Source organism: Lissotriton helveticus, chromosome 4_1 (assembly GCF_964261635.1).
Source record: "Lissotriton helveticus chromosome 4_1, aLisHel1.1, whole genome shotgun sequence".
Taxonomy (NCBI): Eukaryota; Metazoa; Chordata; class Amphibia; order Caudata; family Salamandridae; genus Lissotriton; species Lissotriton helveticus.
Window position 1 is genome coordinate 569,069,828 of NC_136063.1, and position 27,998 is coordinate 569,097,825.

Sequence of the window (27,998 nt, forward strand, 5' to 3'; positions counted from 1 at the left end):
AGTTTGGTCTGCCCTGTTCCCATGATGCACTGGGCCAGGGACAGACTAATTTGCATATAGCCAGGTTCTGAACTGGGATGGTGCAGTGAGCTAAAAAACGGTGATGGATCAAGCCCTGATCTGTGGACTGGGTAGGAGTGTTCTGCTTAATTCAGAATACTCTGTCCATCACCACCCCCTTGTAAATATTTTTGGCCACCATAAGCGTGGAAGGGTATACTCGGATGCGAGTCCCTTGCTCACTGCACCATCAGGATTCAAGCAAGCCAGGCCGAAGACGGCTGTAATGCCAGAAACCGGTCCCCGGAAGCTTGTTTCCTTTCTGGTAAAGAATTGGCTTGGTAGTTTGGTCTGCCCTGTTCCCATGATGCACTGGGCCAGGGACAGACTAATTTGCATATAGCCAGGTTCTGAACTGGGATGGTGCAGTGAGCTAAAAAACGGTGATGGATCAAGCCCTGATCTGTGGACTGGGTAGAAGTGTTCTGCTTAATTCAGAATACTCTGTCCATCACCACCCCCTTGTAAATGTTATCCATACATAGCCTTGCTGTAATAAGGAGGGGAGATAGCGAGCCTGAGCGGGTAATTCCAAATCTGATGACACTGAGGAGTCCTAGAGCTGACGGTTTGTCAGAGCAGGGGGTACTGCTGCACTAGTTATATTTATTTAGACCACACGCCTATGTAGATAGGCCACACCCCTTTGAGGTTTGCCCCGCCCCTTTTAGAGCACCCCCCGTTTTTTTTGTACCACTTAAAGCCCTGACTTTCGGGAATGTCTTTGACTAGAAGTATTTCAAGGTGGTAATTTCTACTGGCTTTCAATTACCTCTCATACTTGTAATTGGGTGTTATTTAGCAAATATGTGTTTTTTTTTACATATGCTCTATACCCCATCTGGTAAATGGCATAGTGCACATGGACCACAGACATCCAGGCTTGAGCAAGTGATAAATATCACATACAGTTTTTAACTTGTGATCACATGAGTTTGCAAATTCATATTCTATTCACCCTGACAAGAGGTAAAATCATATTGCAAGTCACCTTGGCGTTCCGCGACATTAAAGGGGAACTTAGTGACTTGAAATGTCCACATAAATAAAGTACTTCAGGGGTACTTTATCTTGTACAGAGAATGTGACTGGACGACTATCCCTGTCTTGTGTTCTTTGGAAATGTTTGGCCCAAACACGTTGGCAATGACTTCGCTGTCCAGATGGACCCGACAGTTGGTCATTGTTCAGCATCTCGACGTGGGGCTGCTCTGGGCTGCTCTGGGCTGCCGGTGGATTAGCTCTGGCGCGTGACGAGCTTGAGGAAGAGCGGTGATAAAAGTACATCTCCTCTCCGTACTCTGACATGAAGAAGGGGGGGGGCGTACATACTCGCCCGTGTATATGTTCAGAGTTAGAGCACGATCCTTGCGGAACACTGGTCCACTCTGGACTTTCATTGGACATTGCTTGCACTCGATCAATGCTGCCAGGATCACAGCGAACAACGGGTCAGCTTTTGGGTAGAATTTCAAAGGAAAATGAAACCACGAGTCCCCGTCAGTTTGGGCTCTGAGGTATAATACTCTGCAAGGACTGGTTTCTGGCAGACTATGTGCATAAGTTTCTCAGTGCGCGGCAGACCGCTGTCTGTCGAGAAAGGAGAAAGGGTTGTGCTGTCGGACAGACAAGCAGACAGCACTCGTGGGAACAACAGAAGCGAGAACTATTACATGTTATCTTCAGATGGATGAAATAGCTGAGGGGAAAGCACCAGGGCAGCAGGTGCAAAGCCCAGCTACCCCAGGGGGCGAGGAGGAGGGGGGCCCTCTGATTGGCTGCGCCTGGTTGGTGGGCAGACTGTGCGCTCCGTGATTGGTGGAGGGCGGTGCGGCTGTGCCAGTGCCGAGCCCGCTGCTCTTCATTGTGTCTCCAGAGGAGGAGGGCCGGTGTGCCATCCCCTGCACGGACGCCGGCGTGCCCTGCCAGCTGGCACAGCAGGAGGCAACCCAGGGTAGCTGGAGGAGGCGAACTGCAAAGATTCCGCGGCATCTCCTGCTCCCGAGTCCCAGCCGCACCGCAAGGCTGGCACCACTGCCATGATCCGCCCTCCGCGCCCATGACACCCGCCCGTCTCCAGAGCCACGCCCGCGTGAGTACCGGTGGAGGGTTCGTGGGTGCTGTTTGGGAAGACATGATAGAACCGCATGGGTGCCATAACCACTGCCCATCCGCAGGGGGCTGGAGGCGCTGCCAGGCTTCTCCGGCCAAGACACACAGTACCTGTGGGCGGTGATCAGTGGGCATGGGGTCCACTCTAATGCAATGCAGTGAATGCCGCCTCCGGTGCCCTGACCGGTGTATCCATATCTAACCCCACAGCGCCAGAGGGTGCTCCGTGGACGGGGTCTGTACAGCGCTCCCATCCCCGGGAGTTGAGCGCCGGAGACGGACTCTGGCGCTAAGTACTTTTGGGTGCTCAGAGCAGCGCGCCCTGCAGAGGGGACTCCGTTCAGGGTGATTTTTGAAGGGGGGTGCCAAGCACAGGCCATTCAGTGGAAGATTTTTCTCACTACAGGGGAAGGGGAGGGGGGTTGGGGCTCAGGTGCAAGCGCCTAGTACAGGTCTCTGCTGCCCAGTATCCCAGGCGCTAGTCACTCGTCATTGGCACGTGTTTTCAGAGACTGTTGGCACAGGTGTCGTCCCGTTATTCGGTGTAGTTGGGGGGGGGGGGGGGCGCAGAGAGGGCAGCGACAGTCAATTGCTTGACAGGTGTCAATCAGTGCTGCTCACTGCATGATAATGCCATCGTGTGAGTGTGACCGGGCACAGAGGGCTTCTTGCCCTCACCACTTCTGTGAGGGGCACAAACTAGGTAGCCACGGCGGCCGTGCTCCGTCTGTGTCCCGCGGGCCGAGCGAGCTCATTCTCAGCCGGTTATTTTTAGTCCTTCGCTGCTGCTAATGCGGCGCTGCCTCCTGACCTTTGCTGCCGCTCGGACTCGGGCCCGGCGCTTGTTGTAGCCGTTCCTTGGCTGATAAGACTTTCTCTTCGCGCTCATCCCCTCCCCCGGCAACACACAGGAATAGCAGTGAGTACACCACACCAGAGAGGGAACACTGATGCACAGGGACAGCAACAACAGCAACCGCATAAAGACAAGAGAGGGACAGCAATGCACATGCAGTGGAACAGCAGTAAATACACAAATACCAGAGAGGGACATCAATGCACATACACAGCAACAACAGCAACCACATAAGGAAGAGAGGGACAGCAATGCACATGCAGTTGAACAGCAGTAAATACACAAATACCAGAGAGGGACATCAATACACATGAACCGCAACAACAGCAACCACATAAGGAAGAGAGGGACAGCAATGCACATGCAGTTGAACAGCAGTAAATACACAAATACCAGAGAGGGACATCAATACACATGAACCGCAACAACAGCAACCGCATAAGGACGAGAGGGAAAGCAGTGCACATGCAGTTAAACAGCAATAAATACACAAATACCAGAGAGGGACAGCAATACACATGATAAAGGGACAGCAATACACATGAACATCAACAACAGTAACCACATATGACAAGAGAGGGACAGCAATGCACATGCAGCCGAACAACAGAAAATACACAAACACCAGAGAGGGACAGCAATACACATGAAAAAGGGACAGCAATACACATGAACATCAACAACAGTAGCCACATGAAGACAAGAAAGGGACAGCAATGCACGTGCAATGGAACAACAGTAAACACACAAATTCCAGAGAGAGACAGCAATACTCATGAAAAAGGGACAGCAATACACATGAACATCAACAACAGTAACCACAAAAAGACGAGAGGGACACCAATGCACATGCACTAGAACAGCAGTAAAACCAAAAATACCAGAGAGGGACCTCAATACACACGATAAAGGGCCAGCAATACACATAAACAACAACAACAACAGTAACCACATAAGACAAGAGAGGGACAGCAATGCACATGCAGTGGAACAGCCGTAAACACACAAATACCAGAGAGGGACAGCAATACACATGAACATCAACAAAAGTAAACACGCAAATACCAGAGAAAGACAGCAATACAGTAACCACATAATGACAGTTGGAGTGTGTCATAGAAAGGGTGTCTTAAGCATAGAAATGGCGGACAATAGCACACAAGCACAAACAATAACATGCATTATAACACACAGGTAGAGTGAACACAACCACCTACATGCAAGGCAAATTACATCACAAAAAGGCAGAATGAGCAATAACACACGCATTGTGACAAAGAGAATGGATAGAAGGGCACAGAGTGAAGAGTATCTTATGAAGGGCCTCAAACCACTGAGGGGTTGAATAGTAGCACACCTCTGGAGACGTCACAGCCGACACGTGTTTCGTCGTTAAGGGATTGTAACCCACGACTTTCTCTAGGCTGTCAGATAAAGAAATTTATATTGTGACATACTGTTTGTAGACATTATAATTTATACATTACTTTTTGTTGGTATTGTTAGTGTGACCAGGTGGTGTTTACAAATATACATCTTATAGTTGGATACATTTACATTTAACAATTGCCAGTTGGATAGTCATGGTTAGTTATCTTTTTGCCATTTGGTGTACATGAGATGGTTTTAGCATCTTAAGTGGTCTATGGACCCATTTAGAGATTATGGAGAAACCGTGATTAGTCTTATTTATGTGCATCTGGTTTTGGCCATGCAAAGTGACTAAAATCTGAGGTTTGTGTCTGTGATAACATGCATAGCTGTGTGTCATGCATTGAATACCTATTCTCCGAGATGTTTTTCTTTCTGCAGGAGAGATGCGGACGAAAGCTTTAGTACAGGTTATTGATTTATCTAGGTTGCATTTGTTGTAACATTATAATTATTTGCACATGGTTTATTTTTTGTGTACTCACGTTATCTGAGGTGATATTTCCAACCCTCAAAGGGGTTCTGTTCGGGGACTCAATACGTGGATTATACGTTCTTTTATTCTTGTAACCAGACTTTCGGTTATTTGTTCAGACAGCTGGGAATTAATTAGTATTATTGTTACTATTCCATTTTTTTACATATGTTTCATTTATCCATATATAGTTTTCACCCATTTCTCAGCATGGCTTCCGATGTTATTATTTTAAATAAACAGTTATTTCTTTAAGTTTTAGCAGATTTAATTGTCTGCATATTTTCCATGCTTAGCTTGTTGGTTGTGACCCTTTATCCTTAGTTAGTGTGTGGGCATTAGAAAGCGATCTTTTAATTTTCGCTTCTTTCCCCCATATTTTCTTAGTTTCCGCCCCCCCTAATGTTAGCAGTCGGGCGTTCAATGCGTTCAATGGCTGCTCAAACACGTGTCGGCTGTGACGTCTCCAGAAATAAACAACATCAACCACAACCCTGACTAAGAGGAAATGCAATTTCTTGTGATTGAATGAATGATGTATGGTGGAATCACTTGTACACTGTGGAAACTTTAACTGAAAACGAGTGCTAAGGAGTATTTATCCATTCTAAGGCTCTGCCGAACTAGAAGAGGAAAGTGGTTCTCTTCTCCTTATAGCACCGTAACCTATTATAAAAGACCTATCAAAAAATCCTAGAAAGGTGAACTTTCCCTTGTGGCGTCAGAACCTAGTCTAATACCACTAGCCTAATTGATAATAGTAGCACACCTCTACATGCTGTGCAGCAGTAAACACTAGTGCATACATGCATTCTGTGTTACCCACTGGCAGACTGAGCGGTATCAAAGGGAGACAGCGTGTACAGCACCATCACATTCACAGTGCTCTGGTCACCAGTACAACATCTGCTTCTGCAGTGTCACGCACGAGCAACCTAAACACGACTTCACACAGGCCATCACATGCCCTGGTACCATCCTCTGGATTCTGTTGAGGTGCTTTGGGAAGTTGTTGGTCTTGAATTCTTGCCGAATCGGGTGGATAAAGACATCTTTGCTTCTCTTGCTGCCCTGGAAGCCTCACCACCCCTCTCAGAGCACAATGCTGGCTCTGCACGGATTGATCAAGAGCACTTTAACCAGTGCCTCTTAGGACTGTGGGACAAGGTACAGTGAGCACCCCTCCGAGGAATGCATGTGTCCCGGCTCTTGGACCCTTGACCAGTTCTTGCTTTGATAGACTCTGGATGTTGCTGTCCTTGTTCAGCGGGCTCATGGATAGACTAACCGTGTCTCACCCCAAACCCATACTGGTATACCCATGCCCAAATCTGGCATAACTCTAGAACAATACAGTGCCCTATGATTGGTGTCACTGAGCACCAACTCATGCCTACAGGTCTTTCAGAGATCCTTTTTTTCAAATAGCGCACCTGCCTCCCATGATGCAGGCCCCATACAAGTACGCAGCATGCCGACACGTATTGATACACATATTGTGATACACTAAGGGTTCGATTCCGATTCGGGAAAAAAAGCGTCCGTCTGAATCGTATCCGGAGCCCTCTCCGTACGAATCGTACACGTCCATCCGAATCGCGTAGTTCTATCCGCATCTCGTCAATCCGTCCGAATCGTCGCAAACCGTATGAATTGCAAGAGTGAAACCGTACGACACGGACCCTCACAGTGAACCGTACGATTCATAAACATGCTGTACGACCCGACGAGTACGATCCGGACCGGGGTATGAGGACACGATTCGTACGGTCCACGTCAGGTAAGGGCGATTCGTACGGGCAGCCACACAATCACAGGTACAGAACGCCCCCCCGCCGGGTACGGTGCGTACACCCCATGATCGCAGGTGTGCGGTGCGTACCCCTGTGATCATGGGGTGTATGCACCGTACCCCATGATCGCAGGGTGTACGAACTGTACACCCTGCGATCATGGGGTACGGTGCGTACACCCCATGATCGCAGGGGTACGCACCGTACCCGGCGGGGGGTGTTCCGTACCTGTTCCGAAGCGGACTCTGCTTCTCCTGACTTTTTGGGCTCCCGTAAAAAAAGCGTTGTACGGTACGTACCCGACACGAATTGTACTTGCTGGGTCGGGAAAACCTGCTTCGAACCGTACAGATGTCACGTACAGCGGGTTCCGAGGGAGAATCGTGCGGAGATTAGAGTCATACGGTCTTTGTACGATTCGTACGGAGGCCTGCTCCTGGTAAGAATCGTACTTCATCGTACGTACGGGGACGTTGCAAGGTACGATTCGGACGGCAAAAACGCTCCATACGGCTATTCAGAGTGTTTTTCCCGAATCGGAATCGGCCCCTAAGTGGACATACAGGAACAAAATGTTCTTTAAACAGTAGACATGAGGTTGCTTTGAACTGCAGCACTTAATCATGGCATACATATTGCTGAATGTGCACCATTATATACAGTGCTGCAGCACGCTAATCCCCATTCACCAGCCTATTGCAAGTTATTATTTTTGTATAGATATTTTTGTATACATTTTTTGCATATATTACACAGATATGTTATTCTGCTTGAAGGAGACACCATTGTTATTTTTGGAGTTGTATTTCTCGAAGTGTTTAATTAATTGTTACGATTTCTGCATGACACAGTTAGGTGGGTATTATCTTTTCGATGGGATATGTAAAGTCTAGTTCTCCCTGGGACGCACCTCTGGACTATTTACAGACTGGGGCCAGCTCAGTAGGGCACACTATGCTCTCACAGTGCCCTAGCCCCGTGCTTAATTTGAGCCGGTGGTTTCCGGTACTCAACACCTGCACTTAATTGTTAACACCAACACTTATGACAGACTGCCGTATCGAGGCACTGTTTATGGAATTTAGATATTAGCAGAACAACCACTGTTTATTGATTTAATATACATTAAAACTACTGATACCTACCACCCAAGCCATTCTTATAGCGCTGGAGCCTTAAATAGTCTGAAATGAGTGTGATGGTTAGTAGTTGGTTAGGTATTGTCATTGGCAGTGCTGGCAGGGGCAGTGGGTGGTGGGTGGTGCTAGCTGCAGTGGTCCTGGCGAGGGCCCTGGCACTTATTATTTTACAAGTTAAGCACTACAGAAGCAGAATATCCCTGGGGTACAGTGGGCTCCTAACACCCTTAGCCACGGTACGACTGCACCTGTCGCACCATTGATAGCTACGTCCCCACTCTCACTCTCAAGCGAACCGACACGAGAATATACAGTGCTGCAGGTGAGAACGAAGTTATTGTTTTTGTTTAAATATGAATAGGACGTAAAACACATTTCCTCCAAACCTTGACCAGGTTGCACATTTGCCATAGTTATGTACAAGTGGTATTGTATGAATTGTTGCAGTGGAACACAGTTAATCGTTGGGCGCGCTGAACCCTACACATACACCATCACCTGTGTTGTCTATGGTGTCATGCATGAAATCCTGACGGGACTCCAGGGTGAATGAATGAGGCGGTGACAGCTCGCGCATTGTCCAGGTTGCTCTGACACATGGCTTATTGGCTCTGATTTCACTCTGTGCCTTTGATTGCAGGGTGGCAGGCGGAGTCCCGACCGTGCCAGCTCTCCTGCTGCTGCAGACTCCGAAGCACAATGTGCCAGCTGGATACCACCGGGGCTGGCAGCGCACTGACCTTCGCGGGAGGCCTTTCTGGAGCGGCGTATCGGGCTTGAAGGATGTGGCACCGGAGACACGCGGGACCTCACCCCTCCCGAGGGCACTCTGCCACCCAGCCATGGTGAGGACGGCTGCTGGCGGAGCGGGGCCGTAGGGAGCGCACCACAGCTCATTTTTCAGCACTCTGTGCTTTTCAGTCACAGCTCCCATGCCTTTCAGCCCGGCAGTGTGCAGAGGACAAAGGAGGACGCCGGAACAAAGGCTGCGCTGCAGCAGCTTCCACACAGCCCGCAGTCCCATTACCTTCCTAAACGGGATTAAGTTTCCCGATAGGGAATGCTGACTTGCAGAGAGCAGTTTCAGTTATGTTTGCATTTTGGTGATAGCAGCAGGCACCGGCTCCGCGGCTGCTGCGCGCAGCCCCCCGCGCTCGCATCCATGGCTTCGGAGGACTGCGAGCGCTCCGCCTTCATGGCCTCGCAGGAGCGGGCTGGGGGGGCCCCGGCGCGCACCGGAGCCAGGGGCCACCACTCCCGGACAAAGAGCCTGCCAGTCATGAACGGGCTCTGCGTGCCCCATGCTCAGGGACCAGGGCCGGCGCTGGTGGACACCACGCAGTCCACCCCCGTGGTGGCCGAGGTGGCCTTGCTGCCCAGTTTGCAGGGCTCTAGTTTCAGCTGTGGCCTTGCTTCAGACAATTTAGCCCCGAATCTTGCTGCTTCTTCTAGGACAGTGTTTTCATGTGCGACCTCTAACTTTTCAGGAGCTGGGAACGCTGAAAGGACGGGGTCTCACAAGTTTGCGCGCAGAAACACGGGGGTGTCCCCTTGCTCTACACTGAGCCCCACCTCGGCCACCGCGTGTCTGCGCGTGACCTTGACTGACTCCCGCTGCTTCTTGGTCTGCATGTGCTTTCTGACTTTCATCCAGTCCCTGATGGTGTCCGGGTATCTGAGCAGTGTTATCACCACCATCGAGAGGCGCTACAGCCTGAAGAGCTCGGAGTCGGGCCTGCTGGTCAGCTGCTTTGACATCGGCAGCCTCCTGGTGGTGGTCTTCATCAGTTACTTTGGGGGTCGCGGGCAGAGGCCGCGATGGTTGGCCCTGGGTGGCGTGCTGATTGCTATTGGGGCTGCACTTTTCTCCTTACCTCACTTCATCTCCCCTCCCTATCAGATACAGGAGGTGAACTCCTCCCTCTCCAACGAAGGTTTGTGTTTCAATGGGAATAACTCAGCCAAAGACCCTCTGGAGTCGTCGGCGTGCTTCAAGGACGCAGGTGGGAACGACCACTCCCTGTACGTAGCTTTATTCATTTGTGCACAAATCCTTATTGGCATGGGATCCACGCCCATCTACACTCTGGGACCAACCTACCTGGACGACAACGTCAAGAAAGAAAATGCATCCCTCTATCTGGGTAAGGCTTTGTTCTTACTTTTTGACCTAATGGCCTTCCTTGTATAACATAGTTTATGCTTCAGACGTGAAAGGGCATAATGTAAGTAAGGAATAGGATGGCAGAACATTTAGAATTGGCAATGCTTCAGAAAACACTCCTGTTGCTTTTGTTGTGTGTAATATCTCTCTATCTATAAATCTATCCATCTATCTATCTATCTATCTATCTATCTATCCATCTATCTATCTATCTATCTATCTATCTATCTATCTATCTATCTATCTATCTATCTATCTATCTATCTATCTATCTATCTATCTATCTATCTATCTACAGTGTGATATTGTATTGTATTGTAATTGCATTTATATAGCGCTTACTACCCCTGATGAGGCGTCAAAGCGTTCCGGAACCCTTAGAGGATTAGTGTTGAATTAATATAGTGAAATATGCAAGTACATTTTAAGTGGTGGATAGGTTAGTCAGTTATTTGGATCTGGAATGATAGCAGAAGGATAGAAGAGGAAAAAAGATTTGTATCTATATAGCGCTTGTTACCCCTGATGGGGTGTTGAAGCACGCTACTCCGGAAGCCCATAAAGGATTAGTGGTGAATTAATATGGTGAAATATGAAAGTAATTTCAGTGGTGGATATTAGTCAGTTATTTGGAGTGACAAGGATAGCGGAGGGATAAAAGGAGAATAAGGGTTTGCATTCATATAGCACTTGTTCCCCCTGATGGGTGCTGAAGCGCTTTTCTGGCAAGTAGCAAACCCCTCCGGAACCCATAAAGGATTAGTGTTGAAAACTAGTATAGTAAAATATGAAGTAATTTGAGTAGTGGATATGTTATTCAGTTATTTGGGTAGAGAAGGGTAGGTGGCGGGATAGAAGAGAGAAAGAGGTTTGTATTTATATAGCTATTGCTACCCCTGATGGGGTTTTGAAGCGCAAGTAGCACGCTACTCTGGAACCCATAAGTATTAGTGTTGAATTAGTATGGTGAAACATGAAAGTAATTTAATGGTGGATATGTTAGTCAGTTATTTGGATTGAGAAGGGTTGGGGAGGGGTAGAAAAGGGTAAAGGTTTGCATTTATATAGCGCTTGTAACCCTGATGGGGTGTTGGGACGCTTTATTGGCGAGTAGCACGCTACTCTGGAACCCATAAAGGAGTAGTGGTGAATTAGCATAGTTGAATATGGAATTTGAGAAGTGAACATGTTAGTCTGTTAATTTTGATTGAAAAGGATAGTGGAGTGATAAAAGAGTGAAGGATTTTTGTTTTTTAGGTCTTAGCAGTAGGAGGAGGCTTTTGGATGAGTAAAAAAGAGTTTTGGAGGGGAGGAGTCAGAGGGAAGAGTTTAGAAAGGTTTGTTTTAGGGGATCAGTATAGTAAAAGAGGTGTCATATGATGCAAGGAGGGGAAGAGTAGGAGAGAGTCTAGAAAGGGTTATTTTGGGGATCATAGTAGTGGTATGGGGTTTGGGATAAATGAGAGGGTGGATGTAGAGGATATATTGATAAATGTATAGGATGAGAGATAGGGTAGTGCATTGGAAAGAGTAGTAGAAAGAAGTTTGAGATGAGTCAGAAGGTTGGGCTAGAAGATATATTGAGAGAAGTATAGACTGAGAAATAGGGTAGTGCATTAGAAGTGCTAAATTAGAATAAAGTGATAAATATATAGATCCATAAGTACATTGAAAGTATATAGATACATAAAGGAGGTAAGTATATGTAGATTAAATATATTGATAGAGGCACAGGATGAGAAATTGGGTAGTGCATTGGATATGCTTTTTCAGGAGAAAAGTAACAGACACACAGAACCAAGTACATGGAAGGTACATATATGCACAATGGAAGTAAGTACAAGTAGACCAAAGATGATTTTTATATATTTATTTATTATTATTATTATTTTGTTTTCTCTCAACAACATAATTATGCTACATGTTTATACAAAGCAATACACAAAGATAGGTACATATCTATAGTGAAAACAAATGCTTATATACAGAGGGATATGCTATAAATTTCTGTTTGCGTATGGTGCTTATGTGGGGAAGAGCCAATACTTGAGTAGTTGTCTGAAGTTAAGGTGGTTGTCGGTGGAACTTTTGTTGGGGGTAAAGAGTTCCATGATTTGGCTGCTTGAACAGAGAAGGATGTGCCACCCATGTTTTTTTTCTTGTATTTTGGGATTTTGAGGCGAGATGCTCCTTTAGAGCGGAGGTTCCTCTGTTGAATGTGTTTGATGATTTTATTCCTGATGAAGAGCGGTCCCATTCCATGTATTGCTTTCCCATTCCATTTATTGTACAGCGTTTTTATAGTGACAAAGCTTGATCTTGCGAGTTTGTCCACTTGGGCATTCATTGACAGCTTGGAGTTCATGGTAATTCCAAGGTTTCTTACTTCCTTTGATACTTTAGGCCGTGATCCCAGTTCATTAGGCCATGCGGGCGGCAAGCGGATTGTAATGTTTCCAATCGCCAAACGTGAGTATTTCCGTTTTTGAAGCATTCAATGTGAGATGGCTCCAAGTCATTCACTGATCCACGGCTCTGAGACAGCTGAAAATTGGTGATTTTCCAATGTCTTTGGGGCATTCCAGTTGAAGGAGCATTTGCGTGTCCTCTGCATAGTTATAGCACGTGAGGTGAAATTTATTGATCAGTACTGGTAATGACTTCATGTAGATGTTGAAAAGCATGGGCGAGGTGATAGATCCTTGAGGGACCCCTGCTTTTGTGGAGTACGGTTTGGACGAGAAAGGTGGGGTATGGATGACATTAGTTCTGTTTCGAAGGTAGGACACTATCCAGTCTAGAGCAGTTCCCTCTATGCCGGCTTCATAGAGTCTTTGTTTCAGAGTGTCATGGTCAACCGTGTCAAAGGCAGCTGAGAGGTCCAAGAGGAGTAGTGCAGCAACCCCGTTGCGGTCAACTGTGTTCTTCAGGTCATCCCAGATGGCAAGGAGGGCAGATTCAGTGCCTCTTCCCGGATGGAATATACTGTTTGGAAATCTGAAAGTATGTCATTCTCTTCAATGAATTGTGACATCTGGGCGAACACTGCTCTTTCTATCAGTTTGCCCAGGTAAGGTCCATTTGTAATGGGTCTGTAATTGTCAGGGTTCACCGGGTTCAAATTTGTTTTCTTCAGTAAAGGGCTTATGTGTGATTTTTTGAGTTCTTCTGGAAATATTCTGGTAGTGAATAAATCGTTGATGATTCTTCTTACTGGAGTGGCAGCAGAGGTTGTTAATAGAATTGTCTTGAAAGTTTGTGGTGGACAGGGGTCAGAAGGGCTGCCGGCAGGCCTGCTTGCTTTGACCAGGTCCATAATTTCATCATGTGAGAAGTGTTTGAAGGAACGGAGAGGCTTGGTTAGAGTATTCTTGGATTGTTGTTTTTTACAAGGGTTAGTGCTGGTGCTTTGTTTCTTTTTTTAAGTACGAGTCCAACGTGTCTGCTTTGTCCGTGTAATGATTTGCCAGTTTGTCTGTGAAATCTTGAGTAACAGGATGTGTTCCTTCTAGGCAATTTGGTTTGCAAAATTCATTGACTATTTTATAGAATTCTTTATTTGCACATTTAGCGTTTTGAATCCTGTCTGAATAGTACCTTTTCTGTCTTAATAGTACCTTTTTTGTAGCCGACTTGTATAATCTGTTAATTTTTTGTAGGTGAAGTTTGTCTTGATTGGCCTTTGTTTTGAGTCAGGTACGTTGCAGCTTCCTAATTTGCTGTTTTATGTCTTTTATTTCTATGTTTCTCAAAGGCACTATTTTTCTTTTGTTCTGTTGTATAGTTTTGAGTGGTATCAGGATGTCAAAAGCTTCCTGTAGCCCCTCATATAAATCTTGAACATAATTTATTGTTTCTAGATTTGTACTTGATGTTAGTTGTGTTTCTAAGTGTTCCAAATTGAGTTTGTTCCACGGCAGATAGGTGGATGGATGTAAGATAGTTTTAGGTGAGTCCCTTGGTGTTGTTTTATGTTAGAAAGAAATCAAGTGGTGCTCTCACCATGTGGGTGGAGTTATAGTTTGAAAGGTAACTAGTTCAGTATTAGCAAAAAAGACATCTAGGATATGTCCAGCGGTGTGTGTTGGTTTGTGGACAATCTGATGCAGGTTCAGTGTGTCTAGGTCAGTGATTATTGTTTTTGGATGGGTCCACTATTGCCATTGTGGGGTTCTGGTGACACAATAAAACACAAGGCCAAAGGCTGAGAAGTTCATATATGCCACCAGAGCCACAAGATGGAAATATAGGACCATATTACAGGTTAACCGTTTGGTAATTTTTATACTACATGTTTATGTTGGGGCAGTCATCTTGAGAAAACTGTTTTCTTCACATTGCAGATAACTATGGACATTCATTGCGATTAGAATATATCTGTTTACTATTCATGAAAAAATGATTTCTAAAACAATGGACAATGGTGAGGGTCAGGGAATTTGTGTGATTCCTGTGGCTACAGCATTTACCGCATAATTATATGAATTTACTGCATTTGACATAATTTGCAGCATAATTTGCACACATTTGCAGATTTCACAACAACCTTTTGCTAGCTAAAATAAATGAAAATAATACTGTCAGAAATTGTGCAGCCTACATTGCATTTCTTGCTCCTTAAATAAGAAAACCTTGCCGCATAATCTGGACCTTTATGCAGCATATTCCTAGTAGCCCAGACTGTTAAAGCTCTGCAGAGTGGTTTGGAGGCTGCCATTATGGTGCTGAAATCGGTATTTTACAGAGTATCATGAAGCATTTCCCATATTCTACGGTGCACTGGGAAATACTGGTTTGTGCTTGTTTGAAGAATCTCCACAAAAGTTTGCAGACCTATTGCTTTTACGTAAATGGTGGGTAATGCAAGGTTTTAAAGTGATTGGTCAAGAGGGGTTAAAAGAAAAAAGAGGGGGACAAAAACATGTTTTCCCACTAATGCATTTTCCATTGGTTTTTTACTTATGCATAGCAGCCAAATGGTCAGTCAGATTTCCATTAAATTTGTCAGGGTTATAGATTAAGGTGTGCAGATGATCCTTTTTGGTAGTATAGGTAAGTAGGGACGCATTTTTAAAATTATGAGGCCTTTATTCTTACTGATATCTCAGACCGCAGTAGTTTTGCAAACGTTCATGGTACTTTGTGAAAGTACCACGGTACATAGCAATGATAAGACATGTGATTGGCTAATGTCTGCATATACAAAAGTAAAAGGCAGCCATAATGTTTTAAGTACACTTTGGCTGTGTTCTGGGTTAGGGCCTTAGATAGGGCCTTAGATATAGGTAAGTATTAGGTTTTACATGTTTTCTCAAACAATTAGCAGTTTATTAAAGTGATAACATTTTGCTAGGATGTACCGCAGTATGTAAAAAGTTTTAAAAAAAAGGTAAACATTTAAAAATACACAGGACTACTGTATATATCACAAACAAAGCGTAGTACAGTGTATTTTCTATTTTGTTTTACATATTTGCTTTAAATAGAATATGTTTATGCAGCACCACAGTACTACCTACTGTGCTATTTATAAAAAAAATTATTTGTAAAAATTCAATTTACGCTGTTGTGCATTATATTTTACAAATATAGATTGTGTACTACAGTGTATTTTTTTATTTCTTACATATTTATTTTTTACATTTTCCCGTAACTTCTGTGGTGCTTTGTAGGTACAAGCATGGTTGTGTGTAAACCTTTTAAAAAATATATAGAAAAATATTGATTATTTTCCCTATCTATTACCAGTTTAATAAGGTGGAAATAGGTAGGGAACGATAATAAAACCTTATATTTACGAATATCTGAGGCCGTAACCCAGTACTCAACCAAAGTGCGGTGAAAACTACATGGCTGCATTTTACTTATATAAACGTAGCCATTAACCAATCATATATTGCCTTACAATTAGCACATACAGCGGTATACCATTGCACATTACATTGCAAAACTTTATTATTACTTAACCAATTTAGACCTAATGCACTTTCCACTCCATAATATATATTCCTGACAAATATTATCTACATCTGTTCACCCACTTTCATACTGCGTCTTTTTAAAATATATTCTATTACACCACACACTGCTCTACTCTTCACCTCTACACTGTACACCACTACTCTCTACGCCACTCCACTCTACACTATTCGAATATATTCAGCTCCCCCCTGTGCCACTATACTCTACACTACTCCTCTATGTCACTCCACTGTACGCCACTCCACTGTGCGCTTTTCCACTTGACTCTATGCTACTCTACACTATTCCACTTTACACTATTCCGCTCCATGCCGTTCACTCTATGCCACTCCACTCTATGCTATTCTACTCTACGCCACACCACTCTTCTCCACGCCACTCTATAGTATGCCAATCTAAGCTACGATGTTCCACTTTTTGGCACTGCACGCTATGCCATTCCACTGTACACCACAACACTGTACACTAGTCCACTAAATACCACTCCAATCTACCCTATTCCAGTGTACGCGACCACTCTACTGCACTCCACTCTATACCACTCTACTGTATTCTACTCGTCTGTACACCACTCCGATCTATGCTGCTCTACTCTACGCTGCTCCACTTGACTCTGTTCCACTATACTTCGCTCCACTATATGACAATCCACTGTACGCTACTCCTACGCCAAATGCGATGCAGGTCTCGCAACAAAATTTGTTTTATTTATATGTTTACTCACCTGTAATCAGCCGTAATCCATAGTTTACTACCCCCCACCATGCTCCTCCCCCTCCCCACATCACCGCCCGGCAGCACCTTCACGACCGACCACTACTGGTACACACTAAGTTCACCTGTGCTCATCCTCAGGTAGCTTGGCACTGAGCAGTCAGGCTAAGCTAAAAAGGCAATGTGTAAAGTATTTGTGGACACACTCACACTCACACGCGCACACACACACACGCACGCACACAGTAATACAGTGAAATACCGCAAAAGTTATCCGCAATAGTTTACAAAAATAGCCAATATTTATCTGAATAAAACAAGACCAGAGGAACACAAATCCAATATACAGAAGTCAAGATATGAATCCTTCAATATTAAATGCAGTTGTAGCATTTAGAAAACAGAAGCTCCAACGGGGCTATTTGGTCGCTCTTGACCGCGACAAATCCACACGTTCAGTCAGACTGTGATGGAGCACGGGCCGGCTACAGGAGTCACACTGACCCTGGTACAGTACCTTGGATGGGTCACAAATCAAAGACGGTGCAAGCGCAGAGGAGGTGAGGTCCCACAAGGGCTGGTGATGCATCGGGTCCTTACTGCTATGCAGGTCATTGGCACATTGGCGCTCAGGGGTGATGTGTTGCGAAAAGGAGGTGAGGCGCCACAATAGCAGAGTGATGTGGGAGTTCCTGGAGGTCGGTGGAGGGTCGTTCTGTCGTTAATGCCCAGGGACGATGCAGGGAGCAGGGGAGATGATGTATCGGTTGCAGGTGCAAGACTTTGGGGCCTGAAGGCAATGTGGTGTCATTGATGAATCAATGTCACAGCATGGTGCATTGATTCCATGGAGTCTGTCGAACCACAATGCCGCAGGTGCTGCATCAGAGTTGGAGCGGTGAGTCAAGGATTTCGGTGAAGCAGTGCTCGAGACTTAAGCAGCAGTGGCACTTCGGAGGCACTGCGGTACCATTGTGGCTTGTGTTTGTAAGTTGCAGTCTTTGCATCGCGGACTTAGCGAGCGAGAATCGCAGTTTCAATGCAGACAGTGGTGATGTTCTAGTATGAAGTGCTGCTAGGAGTTGATGAGTCAATTTCTTGGTTGCAGCACCGGAATCAGCTTCAAAGGTCCAGGACTGGGTTTGGCACCACTTCACAGGTCAGGACTCCCAGCAGAAGAGCCCGGATATTGTTAATAAGATGCAGGTGAAGTCTTTGATGCCCCTGAGACTTCCGATAGGAGGCAAGCTCAACTCAAGCCCTTGAAGAAACTTTAGAAAACACGATGCAGAGAGCAAAGTCTAGTCCCCAGACTCCAAGGCAGGAAGCAGCAGACAGCAGGCCAACACAGCAAAGCAAGCAGCAAAGCTGCAGTCCCTCCTGGCTATATAACAGCTCTTCTTCCTGGCAGAATGTCCACAATCGAGAAGTGTTTCTTCTTTATGGTGTCAGAGGTTCAGTACTTATACCCATTTTAGCCTTTGAAGTAGGGAGACTTCAAAGAAAGGTCTTTGTAGTGCACAAGACCCAGCCCTTCCAGGCCCTGGCTCCAGAGACACTACAGGGGGGTATACTGTTATTTGTGTGGGGACAGATACATCGCTACTCAGGTGCAAGTGTCAGCTCCTCCCACCACTCTAGGTCAGGGCGACCAATCAGCCTGGGCCTGGTGATGGGCCATCAGGATATGCAAGGCACACCTCAGCTCCCTTCGTGTGTGACTGTATAGAGTGAATTCGCATAGCCCATCTGTCATCCAACCCAGATGTGCATTCTAGGGACAGGCAGGAGCATCGAATTGTTAATGTAAGAAAATACCAACTTTCTAAAAGTGTCATTTTCAAACCTGCAATTTAAAAACCAACTTCATTAAAAGAGGTGTTTTAAAATTGTGAGTCCAGAGACACCAAACTCCAATTTTCAATCATCTCCTAATTGTAAGATACCCATGTAAAAAGTTACAAGGCAGCTCCAACAGTAATCTATAGGAGGGATACGACTTGCTGTAGTGAACACTGAATGTAGCAGTTTTTCACTACCAGGACATGTAAAACTTAGAAGCACATGTCCAACCCTTTAAACACCGACATACAAAATCCGAAATCTTGGATAGAGAACCTAGAAGTAGAGATAGATTTTCGCTCAGTGTGAGGTAGAAAATCTGGCACAAAAGGAAAAACGTCCTTTCTTGAGTCCCCTCACTCACCGGGGTTTCCCTCAGTGACATGCTTCATCATAGGGGCCATCCCAACCCGCTGCGGGTTGAGGCGTGTTACGACTTGCGAAATACCTAGGAGCACTATTGTGAGGAACTATGTGTGGTGCAGTGGTGTATGTGGAGTGCAGTGACTTAAAAATATCTAACTAGTGGGCGAATTAACTTTATTCTTGCTCCTAGTTGATATGTTAAAACGGGGGTTGGTCTCTAGGGTGCCTGGTTTCAATGAGTCAGGGGTCCCTAGTAGAGGTCAACATGTTTCGAGCGACCCCAATGCTCTTCTTCAGGACGACACAGGGTCCAGACCTGTGTGTACCACTCCAAAGTGCAGTGAAAAAGTGACTAAAATGCTACCTAATAAGCATAAGGTAAATATACATATGACACTAGTAAGCCATGTAGTGTCTGAAATAAAGGAAAAGAACATTTGTTATGGATAAACATCCCACCCTGAATAGGGTAGGTCTTAGGATTACTGCAATTCAAAGACGTTCCTCATGGTGTGTGCCTAGTTGTCAACGCCCTGTCTTACGCCGTGCTAGACTGTAAAGGAAAAACACATCTGAAACACTGCTTGCCTATAAACCTAAATAGAATAAAGAGGCGCTGTGATTCCGTGCACGGTGCCAGTATCAAAGTGAAAAAGTCGATCCTCGTGACTGTGCTGTGATGTACATAAAGGACAATAACATTTAACATACCCAACATACTTTTTAAAAGGGTTAAGACTTTGCCTCGTGCCAGTCGATCATCGTGACTATACAGTGACGTACATTAAGGACATTACAGACAATAACATGTAACATGCGCAACATACTTTTTAAAAGGCAGAACTTTGCCTCGTGGTCATAGGAGGGGGCGTGAGAGGGTTCCAATTGGAACTGTGAAAACGGAAAAAAAGACATGGTTACAATGCCGTTTTTGTGGATTCCTCGCGGGTGAAACAACCGGGTAGTACTGAGGTCCAAACCGTAGTATTGCCTGAGTCTCTCTTTTTTCCTGCAGAAGAACAGACTTACTCAGTAATTTCTCCTCTCCGTCGGTGCACTTTAGCCCTGGTCAGCAGTGGTAAAGTGCCCAGAGTCCTAAAACTAGCAACAATGAAGTTCAGCACACAGTCAAAAAGCAGGAGGCCAGAAGCAAAAGGGCAGGGGAAACTATACCAAAAGATGCCAAAAGTGGTCTAAGAAACACTTTTGACATCTCAAATGACATAATTTTTTGGTACGCTGTACATGGTAGAGTGGCAAGTTAATGTAGTGTGGCCCTTAAACTGTGCACAGAGGGTGTTGGCCACAAGGACTAGCCTTTGGCCAGTCCCTGCATGAAACTCCCTGTGTACAGCAAACCCCAGCTGCACAGGGCCTGCGCCACGCGCAGCACGAGCTGGCCGCAAGGATCTATGCCCAATCTCTCAAGTATGGCTAACTCCTTCTTTGCATGACTTCAGCTTTTTGCAGGAGGGGTTGGCATCAGGTCCTGGCCGACTCCCATTTCACACAACCCTTGCGTGAAGCCAACCCACACTGCGCACAGTCGCAGTGGGATTTTACCACACACATCTAACCCACATTGTCTTCTCCTTTTAAAAAAAAACACAAAAAAATCAGGTACCATGGCACTTTGTGGCACCTGCCGTGAAAGCTTCCACCCCCATGGTGCCAAAGTACCGTGCAAGCTTCCTCAGAGTAGCCTGCACAGTACCACAGTACCATGTGGTGGAAGTTTCCATGACATTTACTGCAAGAGTACTGGTGTATATGATGGAATTGCCTCGCTGGTTCCCACAAGAGTACTGCAGTGCCCACTGCTTAATTTTGTTTTTTCATTTTAAACACTGTGGGGCTCCTTTGGGCCCCAATCAACAGGTTTAGAATGGTCAAGTTGTCCTGACCATGTACCCTTACGCCTTTTTTTAAGGCTACATCCACTCCTGACTTCTCAGTACATCATATCCATAGATACCTCTGCCTGTACCTCTTGTTCTTGGGACAGGCTGAGGGATGGAGGTGGTATAAACATTATCTATTCCCCTCTGTTCCCATTGGCTTCCTTTCCTAGACTGCTGGTAACTCAAGAGAAAACAGTGCTTGACCAATTACAGTATCGTGGGCAATCTGTGTAAAGATGGCAATCTTATTTCTTTGGCTGATAACACAAATGGCTCACCTCCTACATACCATTTTAGATGCCTTCCTATATTATCTACTTCTGGGTTTGTGACTCAGCATTCATTGGGTATCCATTGAAGCCATAAGTTCATAACATGTTGCATAAACTCTTCACTGTAACATCTAGCGAACATCTAACATCTACTCTCTACCATTCTGCTCAGGAGGACGCCACCACTGCTAGCCTCTGGCCAGGGTCAGATGAGGGATTAGTTGGATGAGGAAATCACTAATGAGACCTGGTGCTACCAGACTTGATTACTCTCTCTGTCTTGTAAATAAGGCTAAGCCTCTATCGCCACCACAACGTCAGTAAAAGTGACTTTTTGTGGTGATAGGGGCTTGTACGTATGCCCCTCTTTATGAGTTTTACTGCCGCTTTCCCATGCACTACAGTTTCCTCCCTCTCTTTTCTGTGAGCTGAACTCAGACTGATTATGGAATGGCACTCTCATATGAATCTCCGAGGTCAGTGTCCAGTTATAGTTTCTGTGGAAAAAATTAAGATTATTCTGAACTCCATTTCCACAGGTCATCTGGAATGGAAATCCTATAAGTCATATGAAAATCCTTATACTATGACTAGTTTCCAAGGGATGTATGACGTTACAACGCATACTTTTACCACGCATACCTTTACAACGCGGTATTTACAATGAATACCGTTACAACGCATAGCGCTTAGAGGTGCTGGATAGTGGTAAGTATAATTTTCTATTCCAACTCCAGTCCCCGTGGACACTAGGGAAGGTGTTGGATAGAAAATTAAACTTATTACTTACCCTAGAGCGCCCCCCAGCGCAATGCGTTGTAATGGTATGCGTGGTAATACCTGCGTTGTAATGGTAGTGCATTGTAAAAATTTCGTTGTAAACATTGCATACCGTTTCCAAGAGATCACTCCCGAGCGATTGGAAGAACTCAAAACCAAGGTTCAGTCTGGCTCCCCCAACAACCTTGGTCCTGTCAGGATACAAAAAGAACTACTCTCTCACTTTCCAGCCACCTTCCTTTCACTTTTAAATATTTCTCTGGAACAAGAGGTAGTCCCACACGCCTTCAAAGAGGCAGTGTTAGTGCCATTACAAAAGAAGGCGGGAGTAGACCCTTGCGTCCTGAGTAACTATAGGCCTATTTTGCTCCTTCCTTACCTAGTCAAACTGTTGGAGGCACATGTGGCTAAACTTCTATGCGCCTTCATTGAAGACTCCAACCTTTTGGTTTCCCATCAGGCTGGTTTCAGACCAATGCATTCCACAGAATCAGTGATTCTAAGTGTCATGGACGACCTGAAGGAAGGCGCAGACAGGGGGTGTACTCAGGTCTTGGTGTTATTAGACTTGTCAGCTGCCCTCGATACTGTGGACCACTCTATCCTAGCAGACAGATTAGCAGCGGCAGGTCTGAGGGGCACAGCCCTGGATTGGATGCTCTCATTTTTAAAAGAGCGTTCCCAGTCCGTCAGACTGGCACCTTTTAGTTCCTCCCAGGTGAATACCACATGTGGGGTACCTCAAGGGTCTTCCCTTTCACCTCATCTGTTTAATGTATACATCTGTCCCCTGATTCACGCTCTTCAAGAAAGAGGAGTAAAGGTATACAACTATGCCGATGACATGCCGCTGATCTTCCCGCTTGATGACACAAATGATTCCAAGGGCACATTCCAACATACCATGCTCTTCATCAAGGAGTGGATGACTCATAATTATCTCAAGTTGAACTCTGATAAGACAGAGATAATTATCTCAAACAATAGAATAGAACAGTGGACACCAGCACACTGGCCAGCTGAATTGGGTATCCCCCAATACCTAAAAAGTCAGTGAAAAGCTTGGGAATCAAGATAAATGCTGACCTTTCTATGCAGGAACAGATTAGCCTGGTTTCATCTACTTGCATGCACCAACTGAGGACTTTCAAGACAATTTAGGAAATTCTTTTACAAGGAGGCTAGCATAGCTATCCTGCTCGCACTAATAATGTCCCGATTGGATTATGCGAATTCCATATATTTAGGACTCCCTATCAGCCAAATTCATAAGTTACAGCTCATCCAAAATCAAGCAGCTAGGCTGGTTTTTCAGTTATCGAGACATTGCCGCACCAAGCCATTAATGAAGCAGCTTCATTGGCTTCCTGTGATACAGCGGTCTATGTTTAAGACCGGTTGTATGATTTTTAATGCACTTCACGAATCAGGACCCAAGTTTATATCTGCCAAGATCTCAAGATATATGCCCACAAGGAATCTTAGATCAGCAACAATGAACAGGTTAATTGTTCCAAGATTCAAACGTAAAAGAATGGGTGGCTCGCGCTTCTCGGTTCTAGGCCCCACTCTGTGGAATTCCCTTCCAATTGAAATTAGACTAACCTCAGAATATCTTGGCTTCAGAAAAAAACTTAAAACATGGTTATTCACTCAAGTCTATTGTTAAAGCCGTAGGATAGCTCACTTTTCCTCTTAGTGCCACGAGACCATTGGTATACGAGCGCTTTATAAGTTCCATAAAGATAAACATAAATACATTTGGTGAACTTGGCATAACATAAATGCCTTTACCCAAGAGTAAACATACCTGATCACAGCATGTTTCTAAAAGTTTCCAAAGAATAGCTTCTTCTTCAGCAGACTACAGCTCTAAAATCATTGGTAGCTCTTCGTAGCACCTTATTAGACCTTGCTGTCTGGTGACCAGTTGTAAAGGTAAATCTGTTTTATTCTAAGAAGAGAGAGCCATTGTATTTTGGTTACATCTCGCTGTACCTTTATTTGTAACCTACCTATTTGTTGTTCTTGACAAAAAGCAACCAGTCGCTAAAGACTTAGAGATTACTGGAGTCACTGTATCTATTGAAATACGAGAAGCCTTTGCACAGTTGATGTTTGTGAGTGTGCCCCACATTATACTCATGTAATTTACCCAGGGATACCTGTATGTCCCTAGTCTCTGTAACCAAGCCACCCGAACTGGGAAACCCCCAAGGCACATGGCTTTTGGCCATGCACAGCAATGGTGGGCAGCAGGGCTTGCCTTTGGGCATGCACAGCAAGGGTAGGCTGCAGGGCTTGCCTTTGGTCATGCACTGCAGGGGAAGGCAGCAGGGCTTGCCTTTGGTCATGCACCGCAGGGGGAGGCTGCAGGGCTTGCCTTTGGTCATGCACCGCAGGGGGAGGCTGCAGGGCTTGCCTTTGGCCATGCACAGCAAGGGTAGGCTGCAGGGTTTGCCTTTGGTCATGCACCGCAGGGGGAGGCTGCAGGGCTTGCCTTTGGTCATGCACCACAGGGTGGGCAGCAGGGCTTGCCTTTGGCCATGCACAGCAAGGGTAGGCTGCAGGGCTTGCCTTTGGTCATGCACCGCAGGGGAAGGCAGCAGGGCTTGCCTTTGGTCATGCACAGCAAGGGGAGGCTGCAGGGCTTGCCTTTGGCCATGCATCGCCAGGGTAGGCTGCAGGGCTTGCCTTTGGCCATGCACCGCAGGGGGAGGCTGCAGGGCTTGCCTTTGGCCATGCACCGCAAGGGTAGGCTGCAGGGCTTGCCTTTGGCCATGCACCGCAGGGGGAGGCTGCAGGGCTTGCCTTTGGCCATGCACCGCAAGGGTAGGCTGCAGGGCTTGCCTTTGGCCATGCACCGCAGGGGGAGGCTGCAGGGCTTGCCTTTGGCCATGCACAGCAAGGGGAGGCTGCAGGGCTTGCCTTTGGCCATGCACAGAAAGGGTGGGCTGCAGGGCTTGCCTTTGGCCATGCACAGCAAGGGTGGGCTGCAGGGCTTGTCTTTGGCCATGCACAGCAAGGGTAGGCTGCAGGTCTTGCCTTTGGCCATGCACAGCAAGGGTAGGCTGCAGGGCTTGCCTTTGGACATGCACAGCAAGGGTAGGCTGCAGGGCTTGCCTTTGGACATGCACAGCAAGGGTAGGCTGCAGGGCTTGCCTATGGCCATGCACAGCAAGGATAGGCTGCAGGGCTTGCCTTTGGCCATGCACAGCAAGGGTCAGCTGCAGAACTTGCCTTTAGCCATGCACAGCAAGTATAGGCTGCAGGGCTTGCCTTTGGCCATGCACAGCAAGGGTAGGCTGCAGGGCTTGCCTATGGCCATGCACAGCAAGGATAGGCTGCAGGGCTTGCCTTTGGCCATGCACAGCAAGTGTCAGCTGCAGAACTTGCCTTTAGCCATGCACAGCAAGGACAGGCTGCAGGGCTTGCCTATGGCCATGCACAGCAAGGATAGGCTGCAGGGCTTGCCTTTGGCCATGCACAGCAAGGATAGGCTGCAGGGCTTGCCTTTAGCCATGCACAGCAAGGATAGGCTGCAGGGCTTGCCTATGGCCATGCACAGCAAGGATAGGCTGCAGGGCTTGCCTTTGGCCATGCACAGCAAGGGTAGGCTGCAGGGCTTGCCTTTGGCCATGCACCACAGGGGGAGGCTGCAGGGCTTGCCTTTGGTCATGCACAGCAAGGGTAGGCTGCAGGGCTTGCCTTTGGCCTTGGTTCTACCAACTCTGCTGCAGGTGGCCCAACCCACCTAAGGATGACCTTGTACCGGTATCAGTAGGTGTTGGGAGTTCTCTATGGAGCCACACTCGGGGCCACAAACCCAGTCACAGATTCTGTGAACCTGTGGCAAAATCAGCACATTATTAAAACATTATACACAGAGGGTTCCCTTTGGGGCCCTCCACATGGGCCTGGGGACCAGGGTGTACTCACCAGCCCCCTGATTTGGCTATTCTTATTTTTTCAGGACGTAGGGACTGAGTCCCTCGCGCCCTGTAATGGAGGCCATAACATATATTCTGATTTTGCGTCCAGCCAGTCATAGGGCTTTGGTTCTGCAAACCTTACTGTACATTAGTGAACCCGAACAGGACAACAGGAGGAATTTTTGGTCCGCTGAGGTATGTCACAACGGTCTATGGAAGTACATGAATTAACGGTTCAGGAAGTATTAAAATGTAACCTCTTCATGTCCAGACTGAAATGTTTTTGAAATACTAATTTCTCGAAAACTGTTGAATGAATTAACACAAGAGCAAACAAAGTCACTTCCTTAAGTACATTTCTACCTTCATGACAAATTTGGAGTAATTCGATTTGGCTGTTATTTTCTGTAGCAATGAACATAGAATCCCGTGGGAGTTAAAATGGGAAATATCATTTTTGAGACCCTCTTCTCTGACCTTCTCTTGGCAGAGCTTGATAAACTTAAAATGATGCAGCTGCGGTTCCACCGAACCTGTAATAAAATAATCAAAGCCCATGCCACCCTCAGTGCCTGTCGCCCTCTTGTGAGTCTTCCTCTATGACAGGAGAGTCAGGCAGCCAGTCACATTCCAGGTGGGGTTACAACATGCTGCCTCTGAGTGAACTTGTGGTTGTGAAAAGTTCCCATTGCTGCCCCTTACGGAGCCTCAGAGACTAGAACATTATAAGGTATTAGTACAGCACGTGCACTGTGAAATGGAAGCAGTGAGAGCTTTTAAAATAAGGGCCTCATTTACAATATTTTACCGTAGGGCAGCGGCGAAAGCCTTCCAACTGCGCTGCCTGTTGCAAAAGAACAGGGCAGAAATCATATCTATCAGATACAGCGCATTCCTGTCCTCTTTCCTTGAACAGGCGCTCACTTGGCTGCCATGCTCCAACGCAGGCACCTTGGTGCAAGGGTTTCTGCATTGTGGGAATGATTGTTTGTGTGCAGGAAGGGATACCTTCCTGCACAAAACCCATCAGTGGAGGCCATTTCCACCTTCCTAGTATGCTGCTTAATGCAGCAGACATAGAAGGAGGAAAAACCAAGGAGAAATAAAGTTATTTCTCCTTGTTGCACCTCCCCTACTCTTCCCCTGGGAAGGCGTATGCTTTCGACGCATTCTCAGGTTTACGGAACATTGTAAATCTCGGAATGTGTTAAAAGCCATGGGTTTTACATGGGAACACCCACCGTAACAACCATGGCATGCCTCCCAATCGCAGTGTGAGGCAACACATTGACTTGCACTGCGTTGCCTCAGACCATATCTACAAGGCCATGAAAAGACAGGTAGTAAGGCCTTACGTGGCCTTGTAAATATGGCACTGCAAAGTGCGCTGCCAGAGTGTCATTAAAAGTGACGTTCCAGCGATGCAAGGTCCTTGTAAATGAGGCCCTAAGTGTTTTCCAGGTGCAGGACACAGTCCAGCTTAAATAAATGAGTGTGCCGATTGGTAATTGAGCTAATGCTACCTAGTTCAGGTGCTAAAAGAGGCATGGATAACAAGAGTTAATTTTTTATTATTGTCCTGCTGGGGAGAGTTGCATTTTTTCATGGTACTTTAGTGGCCAAACCTGTGCGAGTGAGAGCAGGTTTATTCTTGTACATGTAGGAGAAGGCGATTTAATATAGTAATGTCATGCAGGTCAATGTAGTGTATAATGGTATGCCTTTAGCTCAATGCATGAACATTCATTAAAAAAGTTTGACTGGATTTTAGGAGAAGCAAGTGTTTATTTTTGGAAAGGATAGGAGAGAAAAAGCTGCTTCTGCAAGATTTCCTAGGCATAAACACATAAATTACATTTCTGTGATTTCCATCATGTGCCAACCAGCTGGTGTTTTGGTGCCTCTCTGAGCTTTGTGTTATTACATCTAGATATATTTATTTAGGAAATTATCAGATTGTGAAGAAATCATTACTAGGCCCAAGGGACTGGTATTCAGGGTGTCTCAATCACTTCTGTTATGTTCACTCTGTATGACTCGCTTTTTCTCTCTGCATCTTGTCCCACTACATGTCTTACATCTAATCTCTTTTTTATTTCTTCTTTTTACTCTCTTTTTTATTCCCTCTTATTACTCTCTTGTGCTTCACTTCCTCGCATCTCCTTTACTTCACCACCGA

At 46.0% G+C, this 27,998-nt stretch overlaps 1 protein-coding gene across 1 annotated transcript in view; it reads left to right on the forward strand.

Moving 5' to 3' along the window:
- Nucleotides 1-1,929: 1,929 nt before the first annotated feature.
- The window catches only part of SLCO5A1 (solute carrier organic anion transporter family member 5A1), a 373,416-nt gene continuing 347,347 nt past the window's right edge, over nucleotides 1,930-27,998 (forward strand). Inside the window, exons 1-2 of the mRNA XM_078687177.1 lie at nucleotides 1,930-2,152; nucleotides 8,507-10,010. Coding sequence (XP_078543303.1) covers nucleotides 8,927-10,010 — 1,084 coding nt within the window. The 5' untranslated portion in view covers nucleotides 1,930-2,152; nucleotides 8,507-8,926. The remainder of the gene's footprint in view (nucleotides 2,153-8,506; nucleotides 10,011-27,998) is intronic.